Raw genomic sequence first — 26,919 nt, 5'->3', positions numbered from 1 at the left:
CATCTTAGTAGCTTCAAATTTCTGTCTTATCTCATCCTCTTCTGTACATCAACTTGACTTCACTTTCGCGTCACTTTACAACTCGCTACTTACCTATGCTATGGAGAGAAAACCTGAGTCGACTTTTCCAGTCAATTCTGGACCATTATCAAGTTAAGTCTGTTTATAGACGAGGATGTATGGCAACGGTCCAGAGTAACACGTACAGTGTATGTAATAGTTATGAACCGTTCCATTGCTGATTTTGTAACTGATGTGTTGTTCCAGCTATGTACTGTGTGTTAGTTAGAAACCGGTACACCATCGGTATTGTCGATTAGTTGTGAATTGTCTCGGCTCTGTATTGTTGGTTAAATGTAACTTTTCACAGTATTGTTTGTGACCATCCACGGAATTGTTAGTATTGTGAATTGTTGTGACTTTTGTTTTAGGATTGTAAAATGCTCCTGATGCTGAATTCTAAGCTGTCTCTGAATTGTTCTGACCACTGTCATATTGATTAATTGTGAATTGTGTTAGTTACAGTATTGTGAGCTCACTACTGACTGTTCAAAAATAAAATTGTGAATTAGATTTGAAGTCATCCAGCAACGATTTTCTGAATGAGTTATAATTTTTTCCTGTTGTGCATTGTTAGTTGTGAATATGTCTAGCTACTGTACTGTGAGTTGGTAATTGTTCCTGTAACGTTATTAGGTACTGGCTATGAACTGTTCCATTTACGAAAATATTAGTTTATTCTGATTTGTTCCAACTGCGCCTTCTGCCTTCTGTACTCGACTGAAGAAGCCTATTGTGTATGCTGCACATGTCTTACTTATCCTCTAGTAAATTGTTCCAGTCAGAGTATTATGGATATGATGAGCTTTCAATTAGCTGTGAATTGTCCTAGCTATGGTATAATGAATTAGTTGAAAATTTTTTTGCAAGTGTATTGCGGGTTAGATGTGTATTGTAAATTTATTACGAGCGATGATAAATGCAAGCTTTCGACACTATAGAGCAAAATCAGGGAGCCTTCAGTATCGGAAATCCACTTTCAAAACTAGTAATACTAGGTAACATTCCATTAGAAAATTAAAGTGCTAATTCACTCATCCTAAGCTGACACTGAACCGCTTAGACTGGATAAACCTATACCGAGACTTAATAAAGCTATACTGAGACTTAATAAAGCTATACCGAGACTTAATAAAGCTATACTGAGACTTTATAAAGCTATACCGAGACTTAATAAAGCTATACTGAGACTTAATAAAACTATACTGAGACTTAATAAAGCTATACTGAGACAAAGCTATACTGAGACTTAATAAATCTATACTGAGACTTAATAAAGCTATACTGAGACTTAATAAAGCTATACCGAGACTTAATAAAGCTATACTGAGATTTAATAAAGCTATACCGAGACTTAATAAAGCTATACCGAGACTTAATAAAGCTATACTGAGACTTAATAAAGCTATACTGGGACTTAATAAAGCTATACCGAGACTTAATAAAGCTATACCGAGACTTAATAAAGCTATACCGAGACTTAATAAAGCTATACTGAGACTTAATAAAGCTATACCGAGACTTAATAAAGCTATACTGAGACTCAATAAAGCTATACTGAGACTCAATAAAGCTATACTGAGACTCAATAAAGCAATACCGAGACTTAATAAAGCTATACTGAGACTTAATAAAGCTATACCGAGACTTAATAAAGCTATACCGAGACTTAATAAAGCTATACTGAGACTTAATAAAGCTATACTGAGACTTAATAAAGCTATACTGAGACAATAAAGCTATACTGAGACTTAATAAAGCTATAGACTTAATAAAGCTATACTGAGACTTAATATAGCTATACTGAGACTTAACAAAGCTATACTGAGACTTAATAAAGCTATACCGAGACTTAATAAAGCTATACTGAGACTTAATAAAGCTATACCGAGACTTAATAAAGCTATACTGAGACTTAAAGCTATACTGAGACTTAATAAAGCTATACTGAGACTTAATAAAGCTATACCGAGACTTAATAAAGCTATACTGAGACTTAAAGCTATACTGAGACTTAATAAAGCTATACCGAGACTTAATAAAGCTATACTGAGACTTAATAAAGCTATACCGAGACTTAATAAAGCTATACTGAGACTCAAAGCTATACTGAGACTCAAAGCTATACTGAGGTATGATAAATCTATACTGAGACACACAAATAACCCGCACATAAAAGACAGAAGCTTACGACGACGTTTCGGTCCGACTTGGACCATTGACAAAGTCACAGTGTGACTTTGTCAATGGTCCAAGTCGGACCGAAACGTCGTCGTAAGCTTCTGTCTTTTATGTGCGGGTTATTTGTGTATCGTTCCAGTCACGGTATTGTGCCTTTTTGTTATCTATACTGAGACTTATTAAAGGTATACTGAGATTAAATAAAGGTATACTGAGACTTAATAAAGGTATACTGAGAATTAACAAAGGTATACTGAGACTTAATAAAGGTATGCTGAGACATAAAAAAGGTATACTAAGATTTAATGCAGGTATACTGAGACTTTATAAAAATATACTGGAACTAAATAAAGATACACTGAAACCAGTAAAGGTATAGCGAGGCTTAATAAAGGTATACTGAGACTATCTACCTGGAGTATACCTGGAGGTGTTCCGGGGTAAGCGCCCCCTCGGTCCGGTTCATGATCAGGCCTCGCGGTGGATCAGAACCTAAGCAATCAGGTTGTTACTGCTAGCCGCATGCAGTCCAAAGCACGAACCACGGCCGGACTGATCAGGAGTCTATTGGTAAGTCCTGTTATGCCTGGTGGGAGACAGTTGAACAGTCTTGAGCCCCGGACACTTACTGTGTTTTCTCTTAGTGTACTCATGGCGCCCAGCTCTTTATTGCACCGTCTGACCAGTCTTTTATTTTCTGAGAAAGTGATTTTTGTGTGCATATTTGGGACCAGTCCCTTTAGGATTTTCCAGTTGTAGATTATGACGTATCTCTTTCGCCTGCGCTCCAGGGAGTACAGGTCAAGTGACTCCTAACGTTACCATTAATTAAGGTAATTGACTAAACTTATATGTGCAGTGAAAGTTCTCTGTTCATTCTCTAGATCTGCGATTTCTTTTCCTTGAATGGAGCTGTTATTGTGCAGCAGTATTCCGTTTAAGAGAGAGAGAAAACAAGTGATATAAAAATGATCATTGGCATGGCATCCCATGTTTTGAAAGTTCTCATTATCCATCTTATCATTTTCTTAGCAGATATGATAGTGACACTGTTGTGATCCTTGAAGGTCAGATTCTCTGTCATTAACACTCCCGAATACTTCATATTTTTTATTTATTGTGTGCTTAGAGTTCGTTGTGTAGTATGCTCCGTTCTAGCTATTATTTCCTCAAGTTTTCCATAACAGAGTAACTGAAATTTGTCCTTATTGAACTTCATATTGTTTTCCGTTGCCCATTGGAAAACTTGCTGTATATCCGCTTGGAGATTTACAATGTCGTCAATAGATGTCACTCTCATGCAGATTCTGGTATCGTCTGCAAAAGAAGACACGGTTCAATTGTTTACATCTCTGTCTATGTCTGATACGAGGATGAGGAACAGGATGGGGCGAGTACTGTGCCTTGTGGAACAGAGCTCTTCACTGTCGTAGCCTCCGACGTAACTCACTTTGTGTTCGATTGATTAGAAAGTTGAATATCCATCTGCCCAGTTTTCCAGTTATTCCTTTTCGCGCATTTTGTGCACTATTACACCATGATCTCACTTGTTAAGGGCTTTTACAAAGTCTGTGTATACTACATCTGTATTCGTTTGTTCTCCAGTGCATCCAACACCATGTTATAGTGATCCAGTAGTTGCGAAAGGCAGGAGTAATTTGTTCTAAACCCATGCTGCCCTAGGTTGTGCAATTGTGGGGGTTGCAAGTATTTGGCGATCATGCTTCTTAGAGCTCGTTAAAAGATTTTTATAAGAGCATAAGAAAGATGGAACACTGCAACAGGCCTACTGGCCTATGCGATGCAGCTCCAATATAGAACTTTATAAAAATCTGGCTAAAGCTATGCTAAGGCATAATAAAACTATTCTTAGACCTGATAAAGCTACAACTAGTCATGAAAAAGCTATATTTTGAATTAAACCAATACTTATATCTGATAAGGGTATACTTAGACTTAAAACTACGTCTGGAAGCTACGTTTGTGAACTACGTCTAGAAACTACGTTTGTAAACTATACGTGAAAGATTTCCAGCCACAGTATCGTAGGATACTTCCTATTTTCTTCCAGCAATGGAATTGATGGTGAGGCGTTAATCTTCTTTTTCAGGGCATTAAAAGGTTTGTTGACAGGGACAAATGTTTATGTTCCGGAATTCTAAGTTGGTTGATGAATGCTCCAGTTACGCTATTGTGGGTTAATTGTCAATTGTTCGGAGACAGAATTGTGGATTAGCTGAGAATTGTTTCAGCTGCAGTGAGTTGGGAAATTCTCCTGACAGGGCATTATGAATTAAGTTTTAATTTTGTATTATTAATTCACTGTGAAATGTATTCACCAAATTGTGGCAATAATTCTTTTATATTTTGTCTTCTCCCTTTGTCTCGTGTATGTGTATATATATATATATGTGTGTGTGTGTGTGTGTGTGTGTGTGTATGTGTGTGTGTGTGGCTGGGCTGCAGTCCAACGTGACGAGCAAGACACCATTCTTCACGGTGCGAGGTCTGCCTTCTGGGTTGCTGCTGACCGTCACCATCTACGCTGCCAACAACAAGGGACGTTCTCAACCCTCCTTCCTGCAAGCTGCCACACTCGCTAACATCCACCAGAAACATGTTTCAGGTCAGTCCCTATTATTATTATTATTATTATTATTATTATTATTATTATTAACCGTTATTATTATGTATCCCATAGGGTGTATCTTCAAGCAGTTTTCTTTTTCTTTCTTTATCTCTTCAATTTTACTCTCATATCTCGAGAACACCACATCCTATCGGCTTGAGATTTTCAACACCTGTCTATGACAATGAAGACCAAATTCTAGTAACAACTAGCATCTTCACGTTCTCTCTGACCAGAGTTATTCAGCCCATTCCCAGCCTCCTGGAATGGGACGGATAACCTCCAAAATCTTCAGAGGCGGAGCTTAAAAAAAATACGACTACGGTGAAGTGTTAGGTAAGATTCAACTGGAAACAGAGGTAATTCAATTCAGTCCAATTCAATTCAAGTTTATTCTCTATAAAGGTTACAATGTGGGGTTTACAGGATTTGGATATTGTGTGGTTTACATGTTATAAAATACTAATTACAGAGGGGGCCACTAGGACACCTAGCATGACTAGGCATTTCGGGCAGACTTAGATTAATTCTTAACATAAATCCTTACAGATTATGGTATTAAGGCTAGGTGACTACATTATAATTTGTGAGTTTAGCAATGTGAATCCTTTTGTTTTGGCACAATACAAAGTGTCTATATTGGAGTATCATAGGCAAACTTACGACTAGTTAGGATTCATTATTTTAAGATTGAGATTAGTATTTCTGTGTTTATAGTCAGTTGGTGAGTGAGTGTAATTGTGAACTACCAGGTGGTTATCATGTAGTTAGTTGTCGGGGTGTATCAGGGAGATAAGATGTTTTCTAACTGTAGTTTTGAAAGTGATGAGTGTGTCTGCAGTTCTAGAGTTTTCAGGTAGGGTGTTCCAGATTTTAGGTCCTTTGAAATACATTGAATTTTTGTCAAGTTTAGTCGGACACGGGGAATGTCATAGAGATGTTTGTGTCTGGTGTTATGCCTGTGGATCCTGTCACAACTATCAAGAAAGCGTTTTAGGTCAAGGTTAATATTGGAATTTAAGGTCCTGTAGATATAGATTGCACAGTAGTAAGTGTGGATATTCTGAACAGGGAGTAAGTTAAGATTTATGAAGAGTGGGGGGGGGGGTGTTGCCAGGGATGGGATTTAGTGATTATTCTTACTGCGGCTTTTTGTTGGGTTATTATTGGCTTTAGGTGTGTTGCTGCAGTTGAACCCCAAGCACAGATAGCATAGGTGAGGTATGGATATATAAGTGAATGGTATAGTGTGAGAAGGGCAGCTTGTGGCACGTAGTATCGTATCTTGGAGAGGATCCCTACCGTTTTGGATACTTTTTTTGTTATGTGTTGGATATGGGTGCTGAAATTTAGGTTGTTGTCGAGGTCTAGGCCAAGGAATTTTCCCTCATTATGTCTGGCAATTAGAGTGTTGTCGATCTTAATGTAAAGTTACGCAACACCTGCTCTGCTACCAAACATAATATAGTAGGTTTTATCAGTGCTCAGTGTAAGTTTATTGATGCGGGTTTTAGTCATATGGTGACCCTCAACTAGAGCTTATAGACGTATGACCGATGCCTTCCGCTGGCTTAGCTACAGGTGGAGATGGCATTGCGAATGTGTAAGTGCACATTTAGCGATTTTTATCGAGTAAAAAAGTGTGCAATTTTTATTTTGCTTAAATCACGTTACAAAAAATATTACTTTGCCTCTCCTGAACGGTTTCAGTTTTAATGGCTGCTGCATCTTAAAGCCAGGATGGTTTACCTGGAGTTTACCTGGAGGGCATTCTGGGGGTCAACGGCCCCGCGGTCCTTGACCAGCCCTACTGGTCATGGACCTATTAAGTTTCATTTGTTGCACCAGAATTTGTTAAAGTAGTAAAATAATAAAAACAAACTTGCAATCGTTGGTATCCGTGCCATAGCTGGGGAATTGCTCAGCTGATCGGCTTCAAATCTTCCCCAAATTTTCACGCTGCTGTTGTAACTTGTGACTTCATTACCTTTGTACCTTGCTCAGCTATCATAACTTTGGGACCCAGTTCATAGACCCATTATGTACCTATGTAATCTTTTCACTACCACCCACAGGGTGGGTATGGGGTGACTACTGCCCACAGGATGGGTACGGGGTGACTACCGCCCACAGGATGGGTATGGGGTGACTACCGCCCACAGGATGGGTATGGGGTGACTACCGTCCACAGGGTGGGTATACGGGGACTACCGCCCACAGGATGGGTATGGGGTGACTACCGCCCACAGGATGGGTGTGGGGTGACTACCGCCCACAGAGTGGGTATGGGGTGACTACCGCCCACAGGATGGGTATGGGGTGACTACCGTCCACAGGGTGGGTATGGGGTGACTACCGCCCACAGGATGGGTATGGGGTGACTACCGTCCACAGGGTGGGTATGGGGTGACTATCGTCCACAGGATGGGTATACGGGGACTACCGCCCACAGGATGGGTATGGGGTGACTACCGCCCACAGGATGAGTATTGAGTGACTACCGCCCACAGGATGGGTATGGGGTGACTACCGCCCACAGGATGGGTATGGGGTGACTACAGCCAACAGGGTGGGTATTGGGTGACTACCGACCACAGAGTGGGTATGGGGTGACTACCGCCCACAGGATGGGTATAGGGTGACTACCGCCCACAGGATGGGTATAGGGTGACTACCGCCCACAGGATGGGTATGGGGTGACGACCGCCCACAGGATGGGTATCTGGTGACTACCGCCCACACGATGGGTATGGGGTGACTACCGCCCACAGGGTGGGTATGGGGTGACTACCGCCCACAGGATGGGTATGGGGTGACTACCGCCCACAGGGTGGGTATGCGGGGACTACCGCCCACAGGATGGGTATGGGGTGACTACCGCCCACAGGGTGGGGATGAGGTGACTACCGCCCACAGGATGGGTATGGGGTGACTACCGCCCACAGGGTGGGTGTGAGGTGACTACCGCCCACAGGATGGGTATGGGGTGACTACCGCCCACAGGATGGGTATGGGATGACTACCGCCCGCAGGATAGGTATGGGGTGACTACCGCCCACAGGGTGGAGATGGGGTGACTACCGCCCACAGGATGGGTATGGGGTGACTACCGCCCACATGATGGGCATGGGGTGACTACCACCCGTAGGGTGGGCTTGGGGTGACTACCGCCCACAGGATGGGTATGGGGTGACTACAACCCACAGGATGGGTATTGGGTGACTACCGCCCACAGGATGGGTATGGGGTGACTATCACCCAAAGAATGGGTATGGGGTGATTACCTCCCACAGGATGGGTATGGGGCGACTACCGCCCACAGGATGGGTATTGGGTGAATACCTCCCACAGGATGGGTATGAGGCGACTACCGCCTACGGGTTGGGTATGGGGTGACTACCGCCCACAGGATGGGTATAGGGTGACTACCTCCCACAGGATGGGTATGGGGTGACTACCACCCACAGGATGGGTATGGGGTGACTACCACCCACAGGATGGGTATGGAGTGACTACCTCCCACAGGATGGGTATAGTGTGTCTGCCTCCCACAGGATGGGTATGGGGTGACTACCTCCCACAGGATGGGTATGGGGTTACTACCTCCAGCAGGATGGGTATGGGGTGACTACCGCCCACAGGTTGGGTATGGGGTGCCTACCACCCACAGGATGGGTATGGGGTGACTACCTCCCACAGGATAGAGATGGGGTGACTACCTCCAACAGGATAGGGATGGGGTGACTACCTCCAACAGGATGGTTACGGGGTGACTACCTCCCACAGGATGGTTACGGGGTGACTACCTCCCACAGGATGGGTATGTGATGACTACCACCCACAGGATGGGTATGGGGTGACTACCACCCACAGGATAGGCATGGGGTGACTACCTCCCACAGGATGGTTATGGGATGACTACCTCCCACAGGATGGTTATGGGGTGACTACCTCCCACAGGATGGGTATGTGATGACTACCACCCACAGGATGGGTATGTGATGACTACCACCCACAGGATAGGCATGGGGTGACTACCTCCCACAGGATGGTTATGGAGTGACTACCACCCACAGGATAGGCATGGGGTGACTACCTCCCACAGGATGGTTATGGAGTGACTACCACCCACAGGATAGGCACTGGGTGACTACCTCCCACAGGATGGTTATGGGATGACTACCTCCCACAGGATGGTTATGGGGTGACTACCTCCCACAGGATGGGTATGTGATGACTACCACCCACAGGATGGGTATGGGGTGACTACCTCCCACAGGATGGGTATGTGATGACTACCACCCACAGGATAGGCATGGGGTGACTACCACCCACAGGATAGGCATGGGGTGACTACCTCCCACAGGATAGGCATGGGGTGACTACCACCCACAGGATAGGCATGGGGTGACTACCACCCACAGGATAGGCATGGGGTGACTACCACCCACAGGATAGGCATGGGGTGACTACCTCCCACAGGATGGTTATGGAGTGACTACCACCCACAGGATAGGCATGGGGTGACTACCTCCCACAGGATGGTTATGGAGTGACTACCTCCCACAGGATAGGCATGGGGTGACTCCCTCCCACAGGATAGGCATGGGGTGACTACCACCCACAGGATAGGCATGGGGTGACTACCACCCACAGGATAGGCATGGGGTGACTACCACCCACAGGATAGGCATGGGGTGACTACCACCCACAGGATAGGCATGGGGTGACTACCACCCACAGGATAGGCATGGGGTGACTACCACCCACAGGATAGGCATGGGGTGACTACCACCCACAGGATAGGCATGGGGTGACTACCACCCACAGGATAGGCATGGGATGACTACCTCCCACAGGATGGTTATGGAGTGACTACCTCCCACAGGATAGGCATGGGGTGACTACCTCCCGCAGGATGGGTATGTGATGACTACCACCCACAAGATGGGTATAGGGTACTTATTAAAGATATTAAACTAATTATTACATACCATGAGTCCCACTTGCAAATTATATTAAATAATCATATTGATTTTATAATCAATTACAAAGGATTGTATTTTATCAGATTTCCTTCAATTTATTATTGACGATAATTTCCATTATGAACTTTGTACAAATGTCTGCAAATATAGAATTTTATGAACATTTACAATTTGGAACCGTTGGAATTAGATGAATTATTCGAGAATGACTCTTCTGGTTGGCTTCAAACTTTTACCAGGTGGGTTTTACCAGGTGGGTTTTACCAGGTGGGTTTTAGCAGGTGGGTTTTAGCAGGTGGGTTTTACCAGGTGGGTTTTACCAGGTGGGTTTTACCAGGTGGGTTTTAGCAGGTGGGTTTTACCAGGTGGGTTTTACCAGGTGGGATTTACCAGGTGGGTTTTACCAGGTGGGTTTTACCAGGTGGGTTTTACCAGGTGGGTTTTACCAGGTGGGTTTTACCAGGTGGGTTTTACCAGGTGGGTTTTACCAGGTGGGTTTTACCAGGTGGGTTTTACCAGGTGGGTTTTACCAGGTGGGTTTTATCAGGTGGGTTTTACCAGGTGGGTTTTACCAGGTGGGTTTTATTTAAAAAATGACACTCACACTGACCTTTGTAAATTTCAATTTGCCAATTTTGTTAAGCAAATTGCTTCCCATGTCATAACTAGTGAATGTTTCTTTCGATCAGCTTGAAACCTTAAATGGTAATATTTTAATAAGAAGTATTTATGCATTAATATTAAAGTGATACTAATTTATAATTAAAAAAAAAATCTTTTCATTTTGATTTTTCGAAAAAAAAATCTTAATAAATTTTTCTTATTATTATAAGTAATTTTAAGTAGAATACAAATGTGAAAGTCAAACTGAAAAAAAAATAAAAATCCGCAGATTTATGGCATTTTTAAACTTAAATTCTACAGATTTTCAAATTTTACGAGACATTGTTAGTAACATTTTTATTTGTTTTATAATAATTTTATAATAATTTTTATAATTTATAATATTTTTTATAATTTTTGTAATAATTTTTATAATATTTTTATTCTAATTTTTATAATAATTTTTATAATAATTTTATAATAATTTTTATATTTTTATTCTAATTTTTATAATAATTTTTATAATATTTTTATTCTAATTTTTATAATAATTTTTATAATATTTTTATTCTAATTTTTATAATAATTTTATAATAATTTTGTAATAATTTTTATATTTTTTTATAATTTTATAATAATTTTATAATAATTTTTATAATATTTTTATAATAATTTTTATAATAATTTTATACTAATTTTATAATAATTTTTATAATATTTTTATAATAATTTTTATAATAATTTTATACTAATTTTATAATAATTTTTAGAATAATTTTTATAATAATTTTATAATAATTTTATAATAATTTTATAATAATTTTATAATAATTTTTAGAATAATTTTTATAATAATTTTATAATAATTTTATAATAATTTTTATATTTTTTATAATAATTTTTCGCTCTTTACTCGAGAACGAATTATTCGATCGTCTTCAAACTTTCAATACTTGCGTAATGTATCTTGGGCAACATTCAATGGACTTTTTTGTAGGCCTAGGTGACTACATAGGCCATTCTCATACTTTTTCCCATGTGATTCCTGGAGAAAAAGGCTCCTCCAAGCGGCCATTTATCCACTCTTATAATATTATGTTACCTTAATATAGAATTCTTCCCCCTTCCCCTTGATTCTGGTGAGCAGCTCTTGATCCAAGGACTTGGGATTCTCTTTCCCTTGCTGGATTGTAATTGTAATTTTACCCATTCCACAGACGCTATATGATACCTACGGGCTTAGCGCTTTCTTCTTATTTTAATAAAGCAGTTGCAGATAGCATCAATCTTAAATGGCTGATCTATCGTAGGTAATAGATAAAGGTTTTCACGGGTTTAGGTTGTGTAGGAATAAAACTGTGTTGGATTTGTCCAGTAATTGGAACACTTTTCTTCCAGTCAGGTTTAAACTTCGAGTTCTGATGTGTTTCCTCTCATATATTTTCCCTCATGTGTTTCCTCTCGTGTGTTTTCTCTCATGTGTTTCCTCTCGTGTGTTTTCCCTCATGTGTTTCCTCTCGTGTGTTTTCCCTCATGTGTTTCCTCTCATGTGTTTTCCCTCATGTGTTCCCCTCATGTGTTTTCCCTCATGTGTTCCCCTCATGTGTTCCCCTCATGTGTTCCCCTCATGTGTTCCTCTCATGTGTTTTCCCTCATGTGTTCCCCTCATGTGTTCCTCTCGTGTTTTCCCTCATGTGTTCCCCTCATGAGTTCCTGTCATGTGTTCCCCTCATGTGTTCCCCTCATGTGTTTTCCCTCATGTGTTCCCCTCATGTGTTTTCCCTCATGTGTTCCCCTCATGTGTTCCCCTCATGTGTTCCCCTCATGTGTTCCCCTCATGTGTTCCCCTCATGTGTTCCCCTCATGTGGTCCCCTGTGTTCCCCTCATGTGTTCCCCTCATGTGTTCCCCTCATGTGTTCCCCTCATGTGTTCCCCTCATGTGTTCCCCTCATGTGTTCCTCTCATGTGTTCCTCTCATGTGTTCCTCTCATGTGTTCCCCTCATGTGTTCCCCTCATGTGGTCCCCTCATGTGGTCCCCTGTGTTCCCCTCATGTGTTCCCCTCATGTGTTCCCCTCATGTGTTCCCCTCATGTGTTCCCCTCATGTGTTCCCCTCATGTGTTCCCCTCATGCGTTCCCCTCATGTGTTCCCCTCATGTGTTCCTCTCATGTGTTCCCCTCATGTGTTCCCCTCATGTGTTCCCCTCATGTGTTCCTCTCATGTGTTCCTCTCATGTGGTCCCCTCATGTGTTCCCCTCAAGAAAAACAATCTCCTAATGTTAGGTTATGTAAATTATCATGTACCAGTTATATTAATCAAATAATTTTCTGTAAAAATAATTGAAGAAGGTTTCTTCTGAGCAAAAATAATTCACGGTGTTTGATTTTATCATAAGTTATATCAGCTTAATAATCTGAGTCTTATATCAGTTTAATAATCCAAGTCTTATATCTGCTTAATAATCCGAGTCTTATATCAGCTTAATAATCTGAGTTTTATATCAGCTTGATAATCTGAGTCTTATTTCAGCTTAATAATCTGAGTCTTATATCAGCTTAATAATCTGAGTCTTATATCAGCTTGTTAATCTGAGTCTTATTTCAGCTTAATCTGAGTTTTATATCAGCTTAATAATCTGAGTCTTATATCAGCTTAATCTGAGTTTTATATCAGCTTAATAATCTGAGTTTTATATCAGCTTAATAATCTGAGTTTTATATCAGCTTAATAATCTGAGTCTTATATCAGCTTAATAATCGAGTTTTATATCAGCTTAATAATCCGAGTCTTATATCAGCTTAATAATCTGAGTCCTTTATCAGCTTAATAATGTGAGTCTCCTCAAGACCGCTGTTAAACATTTATAAGTTATGTCTGCTAGACTAACATAACATTTATTATAAGTTATGTCTGCTACACTAACATAACATTTATAAGTTATGTCTGTTACACTAACATAACATTTATAAGTTATGTCTGCTACACTAACATAACATTTATAAGTTATGTCTGCTACACTAACATAACATTTATAAGTTATGTCTGCTACACTAACATAACACTTATAAGTTATGTCTGCTACACTAACATAACATTTATAAGTTATGTCTGCTACACTAACATAACATTTATAAGTTATGTCTGCTACACTAACATAACATTTATAAGTTATGTCTGCTACACTAACATAACATTTATAAGTTATGTCTGCTACACTAACATAACATTTATAAGTTATGTCTGCTACACTAACATAACATTTATAAGTTATGTCTGCTAGACTAACATAACATTTATAAGTTATGTCTGCTACACTAACATAACATTTATAAGTTATGTCTGCTACACTAACATAACACTTATAAGTTATGTCTGCTACACTAACATAACATTTATAAGTTATGTCTGCTACACTAACATAACATTTATAAGTTATGTCTGCTACACTAACATAACATTTATAAGTTATGTCTGCTACACTAACATAACATTTATAAGTTATGTCTGCTACACTAACATAACATTTATAAGTTATGTCTGCTACACTAACATAACATTTATAAGTTATGTCTGCTACACTAACATAACACTTAGATACTTAATGTCTTAAAATATTGGATTAATTTAAACCTTCGTGGATATCAGTTCACTTCCTTTTTATGAAACTAAAATACTGGTGTTAATGTGATAATTTCCCCGTGTCGCAAGTGATACACTTCAACTCTTCCACGTTTATTAAGTGATAATGCGACTTTTGAGCGACTTCAAGCTCTAGGCGCTTGTTTATTTAAACAAATTGGTCTCTTTGATATCTTTTAATGATCTGAATTATATTTACCGAGTATATGTCTTAATTTACAATTTTTATTGGCATCATTTAGGTATTGGTTTCCATGTGATGACTTGTGAATTTCTCTTTTGATTCCCTTCAGATGTTCATCATTAATATTTAACTTCATTATCAACTTATGCCGCACTCTGTACTATTCCAATCGCGTGCACTGAGTACAAGGGGCTGGGGATATCTAATATGGGGATACCTTTCTGCGATCCCGCTTCGACTGAAATACATCGTTATTGAATTATTATTGTTATTATCGTTATTGACTTACGAAATCGTAATAACACGATTGCAAACAGTCCACTGAACGGGTGGGGTTTGAACCATGGCTAGGGAGGCGTAAAATCGCAGGCTAGTGTGTAAATACACCTATTGTAGTCAGCTGGGCTAGTGGCTCACTCACTGACTTGAAGTTTTATGACTCATTTGCCATGGGTTCAACCCCCACGCGTTCCGTGGTTTATTATTATTATTATTAATATTATTACTATTAAGTATCCCTGATGGAGCTACATTTTCCCTTCAACTTCTCGACTTTATTTCGGTCAGAAATGGAGAACAACGAGTCCAATCTTCATCAAGTTTAAACACTTGTGTCCGGTAACGAGGTTGAAATTGTGCGAGTAATTGGCATTCTCAGGTATCGTGTGGCCAAAGATATTGCAGCCATTCCCAGCGTCCACGAGTGGCTGGGATAACTTCCAAAATCCTCCGTGGCGGATCTTCAAATTTTCGATTAAGCTGGAAAATATGTGATGGTGACGGAGAGTAAAATTTCAGATGTGTAGGATTAGATTTGACCATTTTGTGTGTAAAGTATTGAGAATTTTTTTCCCGATTAAATTACGTCTTCGCTAAGTCCGAACGTCTTCACTAACGTCTGAACGTCTTCGCTAACGTCTGAACGTCTTCGCTAACGTCTGAACGTCTTCACTAACGTCTGAACGTCTTCACTTACGTCTGAACGTCTTCACTAACGTCTGAACGTCTTTACTAACGTCTGAACGCCTTCACTAACGTCTGAACGTCTTCACTAACGTCTGAACGTCTTCACTAACGTCTGAACGTCTTCACTAACGTCTGAACGCCTTCACTAACGTCTGAACGTCTTCGCTAACGTCTGATACAGCTTGTAGCCAGGATGGTAACTACTGAGTTTCGTCGTAGCGTCCAGACAAACTTGTTGATATTGTATAACAGTAAACAAGAAACATAGCATCGGTTGGTATCCCTGGCATAACTGGAGAATGACACATCTGATCGGCTTTAAATTTTCACCACGGCTGTGGCTTCCTGAACACAAGACACAAGTTGCTATTCACTGTTTTAAGCCCTAATTTGCCAACTTAATGAGTATTGCTATTTATTGTTGTGCAGTAACTAAGGAATGTTTCTGATTGACTTCCACATATTATTAACCATACAATTTTAAGCTTAGTCCTAATAGGTGTAATTTTATAAATTCATTGAAATATAAAAATCTTGGAATTGTTGAATTTAGGTCAATTATTGAAGAATGTCTTTTCAGATAGTTGTATTAGAGAATTGTTTTCCATTTAATAAGTAGAGAATGTTTTTCACGGTCAGCTTCAAACCTTACATGATGTATATTAATATAGAGTATTTTTTTATTAAATTTGAGGTGTGTGGTGCCAATTTGCCAATTTTTATCAATTATACAAAATTGGAATTGTCCCCAAAACAATTATTCTTTTTTACAGGATTGTAGAAAATTTTAAATGCAACTGAAAATTCAAAATCGAGAAAGAATATTGACAACTCGAGTTTTTATAGCGTTTCTAAATTATAAGAGCCGAATGTACCCATAATCAGTGCACGGTGGTGGTGGTGGGGGGGGGGGGTTGTAATGGAGGTGATGGTAGTGATTGTGGTTGTAATGGAGGTGATGGTAGTGATTGTGGTTGTAATGGAGGTGATGGTAGTGGTGGTGGTGGTGGTAATGGAGGTGACGGTAGTGGTGGTGGTTGTAATGGAGGTGACGGTAGTGGTGGTGGTTGTAATGGAGGTGATGGTAGTGGTGGTGGTGGTAATGGAGGTGACGGTAGTGGTGGTGGTTGTAATGGAGGTGATGGTAGTGGTGGTGGTGGTGGTAATGGAGGTGACGGTAGTGGTGGTGGTTGTAATGGAGGTGATGGTAGTGGTGGTGGTAGTAATGGAGGTGATGGTAGTGGTGGTGGTGGTAGTAATGGAGGTGATGGTAGTGGTGGTGGTGGTGGTAATGGAGGTGATGGTAGTGGTGGTGGTGGTAGTAATGGAGGTGATGGTAGTGGTGGTGGTGGTGGTAATGGAGGTGATGGTAGTGGTGGTGGTGGTAATGGAGGTGATGGTAGTGGTGGTGGTGGTGGTAATGGAGGTGATGGTAGTAGTGGTGGTGGTGGTAATGGAGGTGACAGTTGTGGTAGTGGTGATAATAGACACATATATGTAGACATATACATACGTACAACAATACATAACAATAGATATTTTTAAGTTGCAAGACTTTTCTATCCTGAAAGTCAATTCTGTCAGCAGTAAATCACCTCTCGTAATTTCCTGACGTGTTCAGCAGAGTCCGCCAACCCATCTACGAACTTAAGAATGGAAGCCATCACATAAATCAACACAAAACCAGAACAATTAGTACAAATATCTCACAACAGCCAGCTGGGTTCTCCACTCTCTCATACTATAGTGTCCCGTGGCTCGGTTGGCAACGCGCTCGCCTCACACTGAGTGTCCGTGGTTCAATCGCCGGCATGTGTGGAGACGTTGAGCATTTTTCCTTACACCTGTTGTCCCTGTTCACCTAGTCGTAAGTAGGTACCTGAGTGTCAGTCACCTTATTCCTGCTGTTCCAGTTCACCTAACAGTAAGCAGGTACCCGGGTGTTAGTGGACTGTTGTCGGTTGCATCCTGAGGGACAAATTCAAAGGACAACAATGGAGCGGAAGGCTGAGATCCTGCTGCCTGAGCCATAACCCCTACCCACAGGGGCTGCTCCCTGGAGCCTACAAACGAAAAATACCCAAAGGTGAAGCGAACTGGAAAATATAAAACCTGGGAAAATGCAGTGCTCTACACTTTGTTAAATCAAATGCAGTAAAGGCTAGTGAGAGCAGCAACACCGACAACACAATGGTCTTAAAACTACCACCAAGTTTCCGGTTGAGTTGCAGCCTACGAACACTGAATATTGTTATACTAATCCGCGCTTACAACGGTAAGGGGAACTTTAGCTGTTGTTTGTGGGACCCGGTCCTATAGAGGGACGTGTTTACTGATGTTGGGTGTGTGGGTGGTGGGGTGGGTGTGGGTGGTGGGGTGGTTGTGGGTGGTAGGGTGGGTATGGGTGGTGGGGTGGGTGGTGGGGTGGTTGTGGGTGGCGGGGTATGTGTTGGTGGTGAGGTGGGTGTGGGTAGCGGGGCATGTGTGGGTGGCGGGGTATGTGTGGGTGGCGGGGTGAGTGTGGTTGCCGGGGTGATAGTGGGTGGCAGGGTGGGTGTGGGTGGACAGGTAGGTTTGGGTAGTGGGGTTTGTGTGGGTGGTGGGGTGGGTGTGGGTGGTGGGGTGGGTGTGGTTAGCTGGGTATGCGTGGGTAGCGGGGAGGGTGTGGGTGGCGGGGTGGGTGTGGGTGGCGGGGTGGGTGTGGGTGGCGGGGTATGTATGGGTGACGGGGTATGTGTGGGTGGTGGGGTGGGTGTGGGTGTCGGGGTGGGCGTGGGAGGCGGAGTGAGTGTGGTTGGCGGGGTATGTGATTGGATATCAGATTGGAGGGAGAGAGTATGGAGGAGGTGAATGTATTCAGATATTTGGGAGTGGACGTGTCAGCGGATGGGTCTATGAAAGATGAGGTGAATCATAGAATTGATGAGGGGAAAAGGGTGAGTGGTGCACTTAGGAGTCTGTGGAGACAAAGAACTTTGTCCTTGGAGGCAAAGAGGGGAATGTATGAGAGTATAGTTTTACCAACGCTCATATATGGGTGTGAAGCATGGGTGATGAATGTTGCAGCGAGGAGAAGGCTGGAGGCAGTGGAGATGTCATGTCTGAGAGCAATGTGTGGTGTGAATATAATGCAGAGAATTCGTAGTTTGGAAGTTAGGAGGAGGTGCGGGATTACCAAAACTGTTGTCCAGAGGGCTGAGGAAGGGTTGTTGAGGTGGTTCGGACATGTAGAGAGAATGGAGCGAAACAGAATGACTTCAAGAGTGTATCAGTCTGTAGTGGAAGGAAGGTGGGGTAGGGGTCGGCCTAGGAAAGGTTGGAGGGAGGGGGTAAAGGAGGTTTTGTGTGCGAGGGGCTTGGACTTCCAGCAGGTATGCGTGAGCGTGTTTGATAGGAGAGAATGGAGACAAATGGTTTTTAATACTTGACGTGCTGTTGGAGTGTGAGCAAAGTAACATTTATGAAGGGGTTCAGGGAAACCGGCAGGCCGGACTTGAGTCCTGGAGATGGGAAGTACAGTGCCTGCACTCTGAAGGAGGGGTGTTAATGTTGCAGTTTAAAAACTGTAGTGTAAAGCACCCTTCTGGCAAGACAGTGATGGAGTGAATGATGGTGAAAGTTTTTCTTTTTCGGGCCACCCTGCCTTGGTGGGAATCGGCCAGTGTGATAATAAAATAAAAAATACATGTAGATGAATGGTTCAGAGAACCGACATGTTGATAAATTAGACACATGTGCAACTCTTGGGTATCTTTATTGAAATTTAAGCATTAAACTGGAAAATTAAATAATTCGTGAAAATATGAGTGGAGACAAATGTTTTTTAAGATTTGATGTGCTGTTGGAGTGTAAACAGGGTGATATTTATGAAGGGATTCAGAGGAACCAGCAAGCCGGACTTGAGTCATGAAGGTTGGAAGTACAGTGTGCACTCTGAGGGAGGTGTGTTAATGTTGCAGTTTTATAACTGTAGTGTAGAAGCGCCTCTGGCAAGACAGTGATGGAGTGAAGGTTGATGAAAGTATTTCTTCTTTTTCGAGCCACCCTGCATGGGTGGGAGACGGGCAATGTGCTATTAATAAAAACTAAACTACGTCTATTTTTTGAGTAATTCATTCTAATCTTTCAAGAGATATTATTGTATCTATAATCTACAACAATTATGTTATATTAATTCAATTTATTTTTTTACATTACTGAGTTTGCAAAACTGGTTATTTTTTAAGTAATTATTTTTTATATATTCACACAAGTATGTACAGGTATATACATATGAATGCATCAATAAATACATATTCTTACACATAGGGGTTCATACATATGAAAGCATATACATACACATATACATACACATATATATATATTCATTCGTATATAAACAAAAGTGTAACTAAAAGAACACAAAGGCACAATACCGTGATTGAAAATATACACACAAAAAAAAAAAAAAACACACAGGAGATATTTACAAAATGCACACATTATCCTCATACATATGCTCAAATATACATATGTACGTACATACATGCAAAAAAGTGTACATTCGTTTTGCTTACATATGCAAAGACACATACAAAAGCATTTGCATACATATGCTAAAGCATAAATACTTACATGCATACATATGAAAATTCATACATATGTATACATTTATTTATCTTCTGCAATAGATTTATATTAACACTCTTCATTATTACCTTTGCGTGCTTTCACACACACACACACACACACACAATATATATATATATATATATATATATATATATATATATATATATATATATATATATATATGCAAGGAATTCGCAAGAGCAGGCGAAATATACACAAACACTGATCTCTGGCTGAAGGAGACTCGAACCTACGAACCTTAGGACAAGGTACGCAGTGCTTTACCAATCTACCCACACTGGACAATACCTTGGCGTGTAGCTTGCGCTACACGTTTGATCCAAGGCAGCCAGCTTTCAGGGAGAAGGCTTACAGCTTTTCATCTTGTCCCGTACATGCATCAGCCTTACTAGAGATTTTAACAATGCAAGGAATTCGCGAGAGCAAGCGAAATATACACAAACACTGAGAAATATACACAAACAGAGATCAGTGTTTGTGCATATTTCGCCTGCTCTCGCGAATTCCTTGCATTGTTAAAATCTCTAGTAAGGCTGATGCATGCAGGGGACGAGATGAAAAGCTGTAAGCCTTCTCCCTGAAAGCTGGCTACCTTGGATCAAACGTGTAGCGCAAGCTATACGCCAAGGTATTGTCCAGTGTGGGTAGATTGGTAAAGCACTGCGTACCTTGTCCTAAGGTTCGTAGGTTCGAGTCTCCTTCAGCCAGAGATCAGTGTTTGTGTATATTTCGCCTGCTCTCGCGAATTCCTTGCATTGTTAAAATCTCTAGTAAGGCTGATGCATGCAGGGGACGAGATGAAATGCTGTAAGCCTTCTCCCTGAAAGCTGGCTGCCTTGGATCAAACGTGTAGCGCAAGCTACACGCCAAGGTATTGTCCAGTGTGGGTAGATTGGTAAAGCACTGCGTACCTTGTCCTAAGGTTCGTAGGTTCGAGTCTCCTTTAGCCAGAGATCAGTGTTTGTGTATATTTCGCCTGCTCTCGCGAATTCCTTGCATTGTTAAAATCTCTAGTAGGTCTGATGCATGCAGGGGACGAGATGAAAAGCTGTAAGCCTTCTCCTTGAAAGCTGGCTGCCTTGGATCAAACGTGTAGCGCATGCTACACCCCAAGGTATTGTCCAGTGTGGGTAGATTGGTAAAGCACTGCGTACCTTGTCCTAGGGTTCGTATGTTCGAGTCTCCTTCAGCCAGAGATCAGTGTTATATATATATATATATATATATATATATATATATATATATATATATATATATATATATATATATATATATATATATATATATATGCAATAAGATCACAGTAAACAGGTGATTTCAAAATATGCAAAACAACCACTTTGAAAGAATAGAGAAATTCCAAGCGCTTTCGTGACTACTCACATTATCACATTATCATTACCTTGATAATGCGAGTAGTCACGAAAGCGCTTGGAATTTCTCTATTCTTTCAGAGTGGTTGTTTTGCATATATATATATATATATATATATATATATATATATATATATATATATATATATATATATATATATATATATATATATATATATATATATATATATATATATATATATATATATATATATATATATATATATATATATATATATATATATATATATATATATATATATATATGTATATGGAATTAGGTCCACTCTGGTGCAAATTATGGGACCCATAGCCTCGTAGAAGTCGATAAAAGGCTTCAGGGAAGAATATTGGATGTCTTCCTGAAGCCGTTTGAATATTCCACTTCCCCTGCCACCCCATCTTTTCATTCTTTTTTAACAATAGGTATATTTCATTACATAATATGGTACAAAAGATTTAAGAGACACATTTTTTATATGAAGATGGCATATACAGTATATGAAGTGTGAAAGATACATGTCTAGTTCATATGGTTACGTGTTTGTCACTGATTATAATGAGAAAATCTCATCCAGCTCCTCAGAGCTGGGGTGCGTGCCCAAAATACAACAGGCATTACCCCGTTGAACAGCAGCGCTGAGTCGCTGGAACAGAAAACTAGCTGCCCTGGAACTTAGATGTACTCTTTCCCCATGATCCAAGGGTCTTCGAGCCTATGGGAACAAACATATAATGATGGACAAGTTCTCCGTATTTTCTAGACTTTTGTGATGCTCTGAAGCTGGCAGCTGCCCCTCCTTCCTCCCTGGTGTATTGGAGATTGGTATCAGAAAAGGGAAATGTACATATACGGTCCCACACCATCTGCTTGCCGTCTTTCAGGCTTGAAGGGTGATACCATCTGTACGTTTTTGGTTGCCATCAGATCTGCATAGTTAGGGTGGCTCTCTTATTGCTAGGCATCCAGCTGTTGTGAGGCTCCTCTTGATAATGTTATTAACCTCTTCATGTCTTGCAATCTTTCCCTTGGATTTACGGCACACAAGACCATGGTACCAGAATCGGTCTGCTGTTTCACTGCCACAAATACACTTGTGTTCGGAGAGAATAGGGGCGGCAAGTGGAAGGGCAACACCAATGCGGATGGTCTGTGGGTAGAGGCTTGAGCCAAGGCTGGAGTTGGGAACAGCCAACAGAAAGTTCCCTGCATGAGGAGCTCTCACTGCCAGGAGGTGGACCCTATCTCTCCCCGACACACATTGAAGCATTCCTGAGGCTATGTTCACCACTGGGCCCTCCCAGTGTAACTGTTTTTAGTTGTTGGGGTGTGCAGGTCTAGTTTCAGAACTCATTAAATCATGGCTCCATCAACGAACTTTTGGTCCTGGACTCCAATCTTGTCCCTAAGATGTTCAGAAAGAATCACTGCTACAAGTCCACTGGATGCATCACATGAGGACAGGAAAACAGGTAGCGCAATCTGTGATGACTTGCGGACACCAGTGCCTCCTAGTCTGACTGGAAGTGTAGCTTGGTCTTACTGTCAGTCTTCTTCAATAAGGTTAAGCACTTTCGTAAAAATCTGCCTCAGGATACTGTCATATTCGTGCAATATAGGGTTATCATGTGAAGGTGCATATCGTGGGTGTCAAGATTGCCTGTTCATTGTTCCATTCTCCTCAGTTCTTCCAGTTTCTTCATGAGAATTGTCAATTGCATCGCTTCCCAGAGGTGCTCCAAGCAAGACGCTATTTGTGGGGGCAATGACTAATGCTCCTGGTAGTTTGAATCTCACTGCATTGATCACTTGCTGACTGACTGAGATGATTTCACATTTGGATGGAGTCAGTATGAGACCCATTTCCTGCCGTTGTGTCATCATCTGTGTAAGATCATCTAAAAGGGACTCCTTTGTACCTGCTAGTGTGCCATCATCCAAGAACCAGATATTCAGCTCACTGGTCAGTTTGACTGCGATTTCCCTAAGTGCTATACAGAAGAGAAATAGTGCAAGAGGATCCCCTTGCTGGACACCCTCTGATGATGTGATTTCATGCTCTCCAAACAGGAGCAATGATTCCTTGCTATATCCAGCTGAAACAAAAGAAAAGAGACCAGGAAAATGTTCTTATACAGCTGTTAATACCCCGTCTCTTTTCAGGTGATTAATGCATTCTTGAAATTCAATTGTACCACTGCACTGTCCTCAGGCAGATTGTTGATATACGCTCTTGTTGCATGAACCTCTGCTTCACTTCCTTGAGAGACACCAAAGCCAAGTTGATTTGGTTGAAGCATCATGGCTGCCTCTGTGCTAATACTTCGGACAGCAGCTTTGGAAACGAAGCAGCGAAAAGTGTTGCCACTGCAACTGGCCTAATTACTCCATCCTTGTTTTTTACAGGCACAAAGTGATGCACCAAAAAAGAAAGGCTTAATTTCGTCAGGAATCAGACCAGCCAAGGAATTGTTGACGAACTTTGTGATGTCTGAAAGCAGTGTCTCTGCAATCTCCCCGTTAACTGGATTAACCATTTCCGTTAAATGCTGTGACCATATACCAGTGTAGCTCCCAGCAGAGTCAGACGGGAACGACATTATTGCCTTGTAAATGTCTGAGTTTTGCACGGGAGAAAACGAAAGATTCAAATACATAAAACTGAAAGCCAAGACATAAGACAACACTTAACAAAGCAAGAAAGTCTACCTGGATTCTTCAAAACACAAGAATACCACAATTCCAATGAATAATACATATATGAAGTTATGAGACAAAAGCCTCGTACCCTGAAGACAGTAAGTGAGAAAAACAGAAGAGAAACGCCTGCGAACAAATACTAATGGCAGGTAACGAAATATAAAATATGAAAGAGTATTCCCTCACTAGATGGCAAGAAAACACCCAGCCTGACTACATTCACACGAAATGTACATTATCTACTCTTTTTTCCTTTACACTGACCATTAAATGTGAGTGAGAAGAATTGTATTTTAGGCCTTGCCTACCATTCATCAGTTGACTTGCTGTGGCGTTCCTCAGTTTTTATTTTTACTATTGGGCCTGCACTTTATGTGACATCTTTTCTATTTTCCACTCCTCAGCTCTGACACTATAAAAGGCTCCATTCTCATCCTTCAACTTTAGATAGGTTGAACACATCTTCAGGCTGACAGACTGACCACCTCAAAACTAAATGGGAATCACATGTAATGTTTTCAGCTTATTTGGAACGATACTCGTTTGCAGTGATTTACTGAAGAGATTATGGATAGCTAAGAGCTTCTCGCATTCGTTGTGAACCCTTGTAAACAGTTCGATCGTGAGATCCTCACACGAGCATGGCCCTCTCACCTCTTATTTAACACCTGCACGGTATTCACACCTCTTCTTACACACCTGCAGATCTTAATGTCTCTTCTTTAACGTCTGTGTGATCCTAACAGCCAATTTTTTACACTTACAACATCCTCACGCTATTTTCTCTCCTTGTTTAGGCGTGACGGCAGGCGGCAGCGAGGAGCCCTCCAGCATGGAGCTTTACCCTACGTTAATGATCGTCCTGGGTGTAGTGGGTGGCACGCTAGTGGTGTTGATAGTGATCATTGTGATGATGGTGGTGCGACAACCATGGAGGGAGACAACCCAGGGCCGGCTCAATCACGACGACTCCCACATACACAAGAAGGACGACAAAAGCCGTGATTGTGTTGACGTCGACGAGAAGGATCCGGATGTTATACCGGATACCAGAGGTGAGTTTCGACAAGGAGAATCGAGCCTTTCCCTAGCCTTACCTTAACGACCCGTGAGAGCAATGGACGGGAGATGAATGACCCACAAGGATATACCACATACCGAAAAAAAATCAGAAACTCAGTTTAGTGGAAAAACAACGTAGACTAACTCCTGATAAATTTCAAGTTGAGTATATTGCATCTCCTTAATGGGGCCCAATGTTTATAATGTACATATTATATATTTCGTGTATATTGTCTTTCATATAATTTTATGTTGCTGATATTTTCATTATTAGCTAAAATGAAAATATCTTGCTTTATATTATTATTTGACTTAGTTATGCCATTAGGTAGGTTGTAACATTTACACTTCACTGTGCTCACTGTTCAAGAGTTGTGATTGGCTGTCCACATTGCAAACTGCTTAGCTAACTATCACCTCGCTTGTTTACCTGTCGGCTCCGTGCTGGAGTACCATGGGAGAATCATGTGAATTCACTTGAGTTTGGAGACTGTCCTCCCTTCATTGCTCTCTCCTCAGCTGGTTATCATTCGACCAGCAAGTTTCTCTCCATCTCTCCAGGGATCTCTCTCATCTCTGGCTGCTTGTTAATTATTTAGACTCTGTTATGGTAGAGTATGGTTTTGCTGGTGAGTCGAAACATACTTCTTGTAACTCTGTGTAACTCTGTTAACAGAGCTTAGTTCAGACTTAGTGATTTTTGACGATTTACTGAGGTTGTGTATCGTACTGACACTCTAAATCAACCCAGGTCCCAAGCTACAGCTTCTGGCCTATTCTGTATGGCATCCATGCAGTGTCGTAGTCGGGGATTTGGTTATGCTGAAATTAGATTCAGTATTAAAGTAGTTTTATGACTTATGGAGGATCTGCTGACAGTCCCAAGTTAGGGTCTTTTTTGTCTCCTTGTTCCTGACGCTGTGCTCCTGCTTGTTACATTATTGTTGTTTGGCGATTCGTTCATCATATTGTTCAAGTAAGCTGTTTTGATGCCTTGCTGGTCAAGAAGATAGATTATTTGACGACGTTTAGTCAGTCACTGTTTAATTCGAGTCGAGTCTAGTCTTATTGAGTCATAATGAACAACTTTGTTAATAAAATTCTCAATTTTTATTTCGTTAGTTATTATCTATCAGTTCCAATCCTAAAGCACTATTAAAATTATCATAATTTTAAAGGGTAACTGGAACAGAACACTTACTACTTGTTAAAAAAAAAAAAAAAAAAAAAAAAAAAAAAAAAAAAAAAAAAAAAAAACAAAAAAAAAAAAAAAACAGGCTGGATGGTAGAGTGGGAGACCTTCTAGTATTCTCTGGAGATGTCTATACTTAATAGATATTACCTTTTTTTAACAAATGGGGGCCTGTCCGGGAGGCCTTGATCCAAGATATTGGAGAAATTGTCTAGTATGACATACTAGTAACTCTGCAATCAAGCATCTGGAGTGATTTCCTGATCTAAGGAGTTAGAGTTTTGTCTTGTACAACATAGGTGGATGTATGTACCTGTCCAAATCTCTTGATCCTAGGAGATGAAAATACTGTGATATGCGATTCTTCTGGGATTTGCTCGTCCTCTGGGTTAGAGTATCATGTGATTTTCGCTCACCACGAGGCAGGCCAAAAAGTCATGGGTTTGAGTCCTCTGCTAGTCACAGTGTAGTTATTAATTATATACAACTCGTCCATGGTTACAATAATATATACACCGCTCGTTGCGGCTAGTACACCAAACGGGGAGTAGAATGAAATTAGCTCCGAGGCACCCACACCATCGCAGGTCCTCAAGTCATGGTAAAACACCTGCCTTTGCTGGGTTCATGATTCTTGTAGGATTTGGTGGTCATGTGGGTTATAGCATTATATGATTTTTCGCTTACCATGAGGCAGGTCAAAACG

At 40.9% G+C, this 26,919-nt stretch overlaps 1 protein-coding gene across 1 annotated transcript in view; it reads left to right on the top strand.

Moving 5' to 3' along the window:
- The window catches only part of LOC128690170 (nephrin-like), a 398,545-nt gene that overhangs the window by 337,670 nt on the left and 33,956 nt on the right, over positions 1–26,919 (top strand). Inside the window, exons 10-11 of the mRNA XM_070090735.1 lie at positions 4,708–4,867; positions 24,757–25,014. Coding sequence (XP_069946836.1) covers positions 4,708–4,867; positions 24,757–25,014 — 418 coding nt within the window. The remainder of the gene's footprint in view (positions 1–4,707; positions 4,868–24,756; positions 25,015–26,919) is intronic.

Source organism: Cherax quadricarinatus, chromosome 32 (genome assembly GCF_038502225.1).
Source record: "Cherax quadricarinatus isolate ZL_2023a chromosome 32, ASM3850222v1, whole genome shotgun sequence".
Taxonomy (NCBI): Eukaryota; Metazoa; Arthropoda; class Malacostraca; order Decapoda; family Parastacidae; genus Cherax; species Cherax quadricarinatus.
The sequence above is the reverse complement of the archived record's forward strand: the minus strand, read 5'-3'. Positions and strand labels throughout refer to the sequence as shown.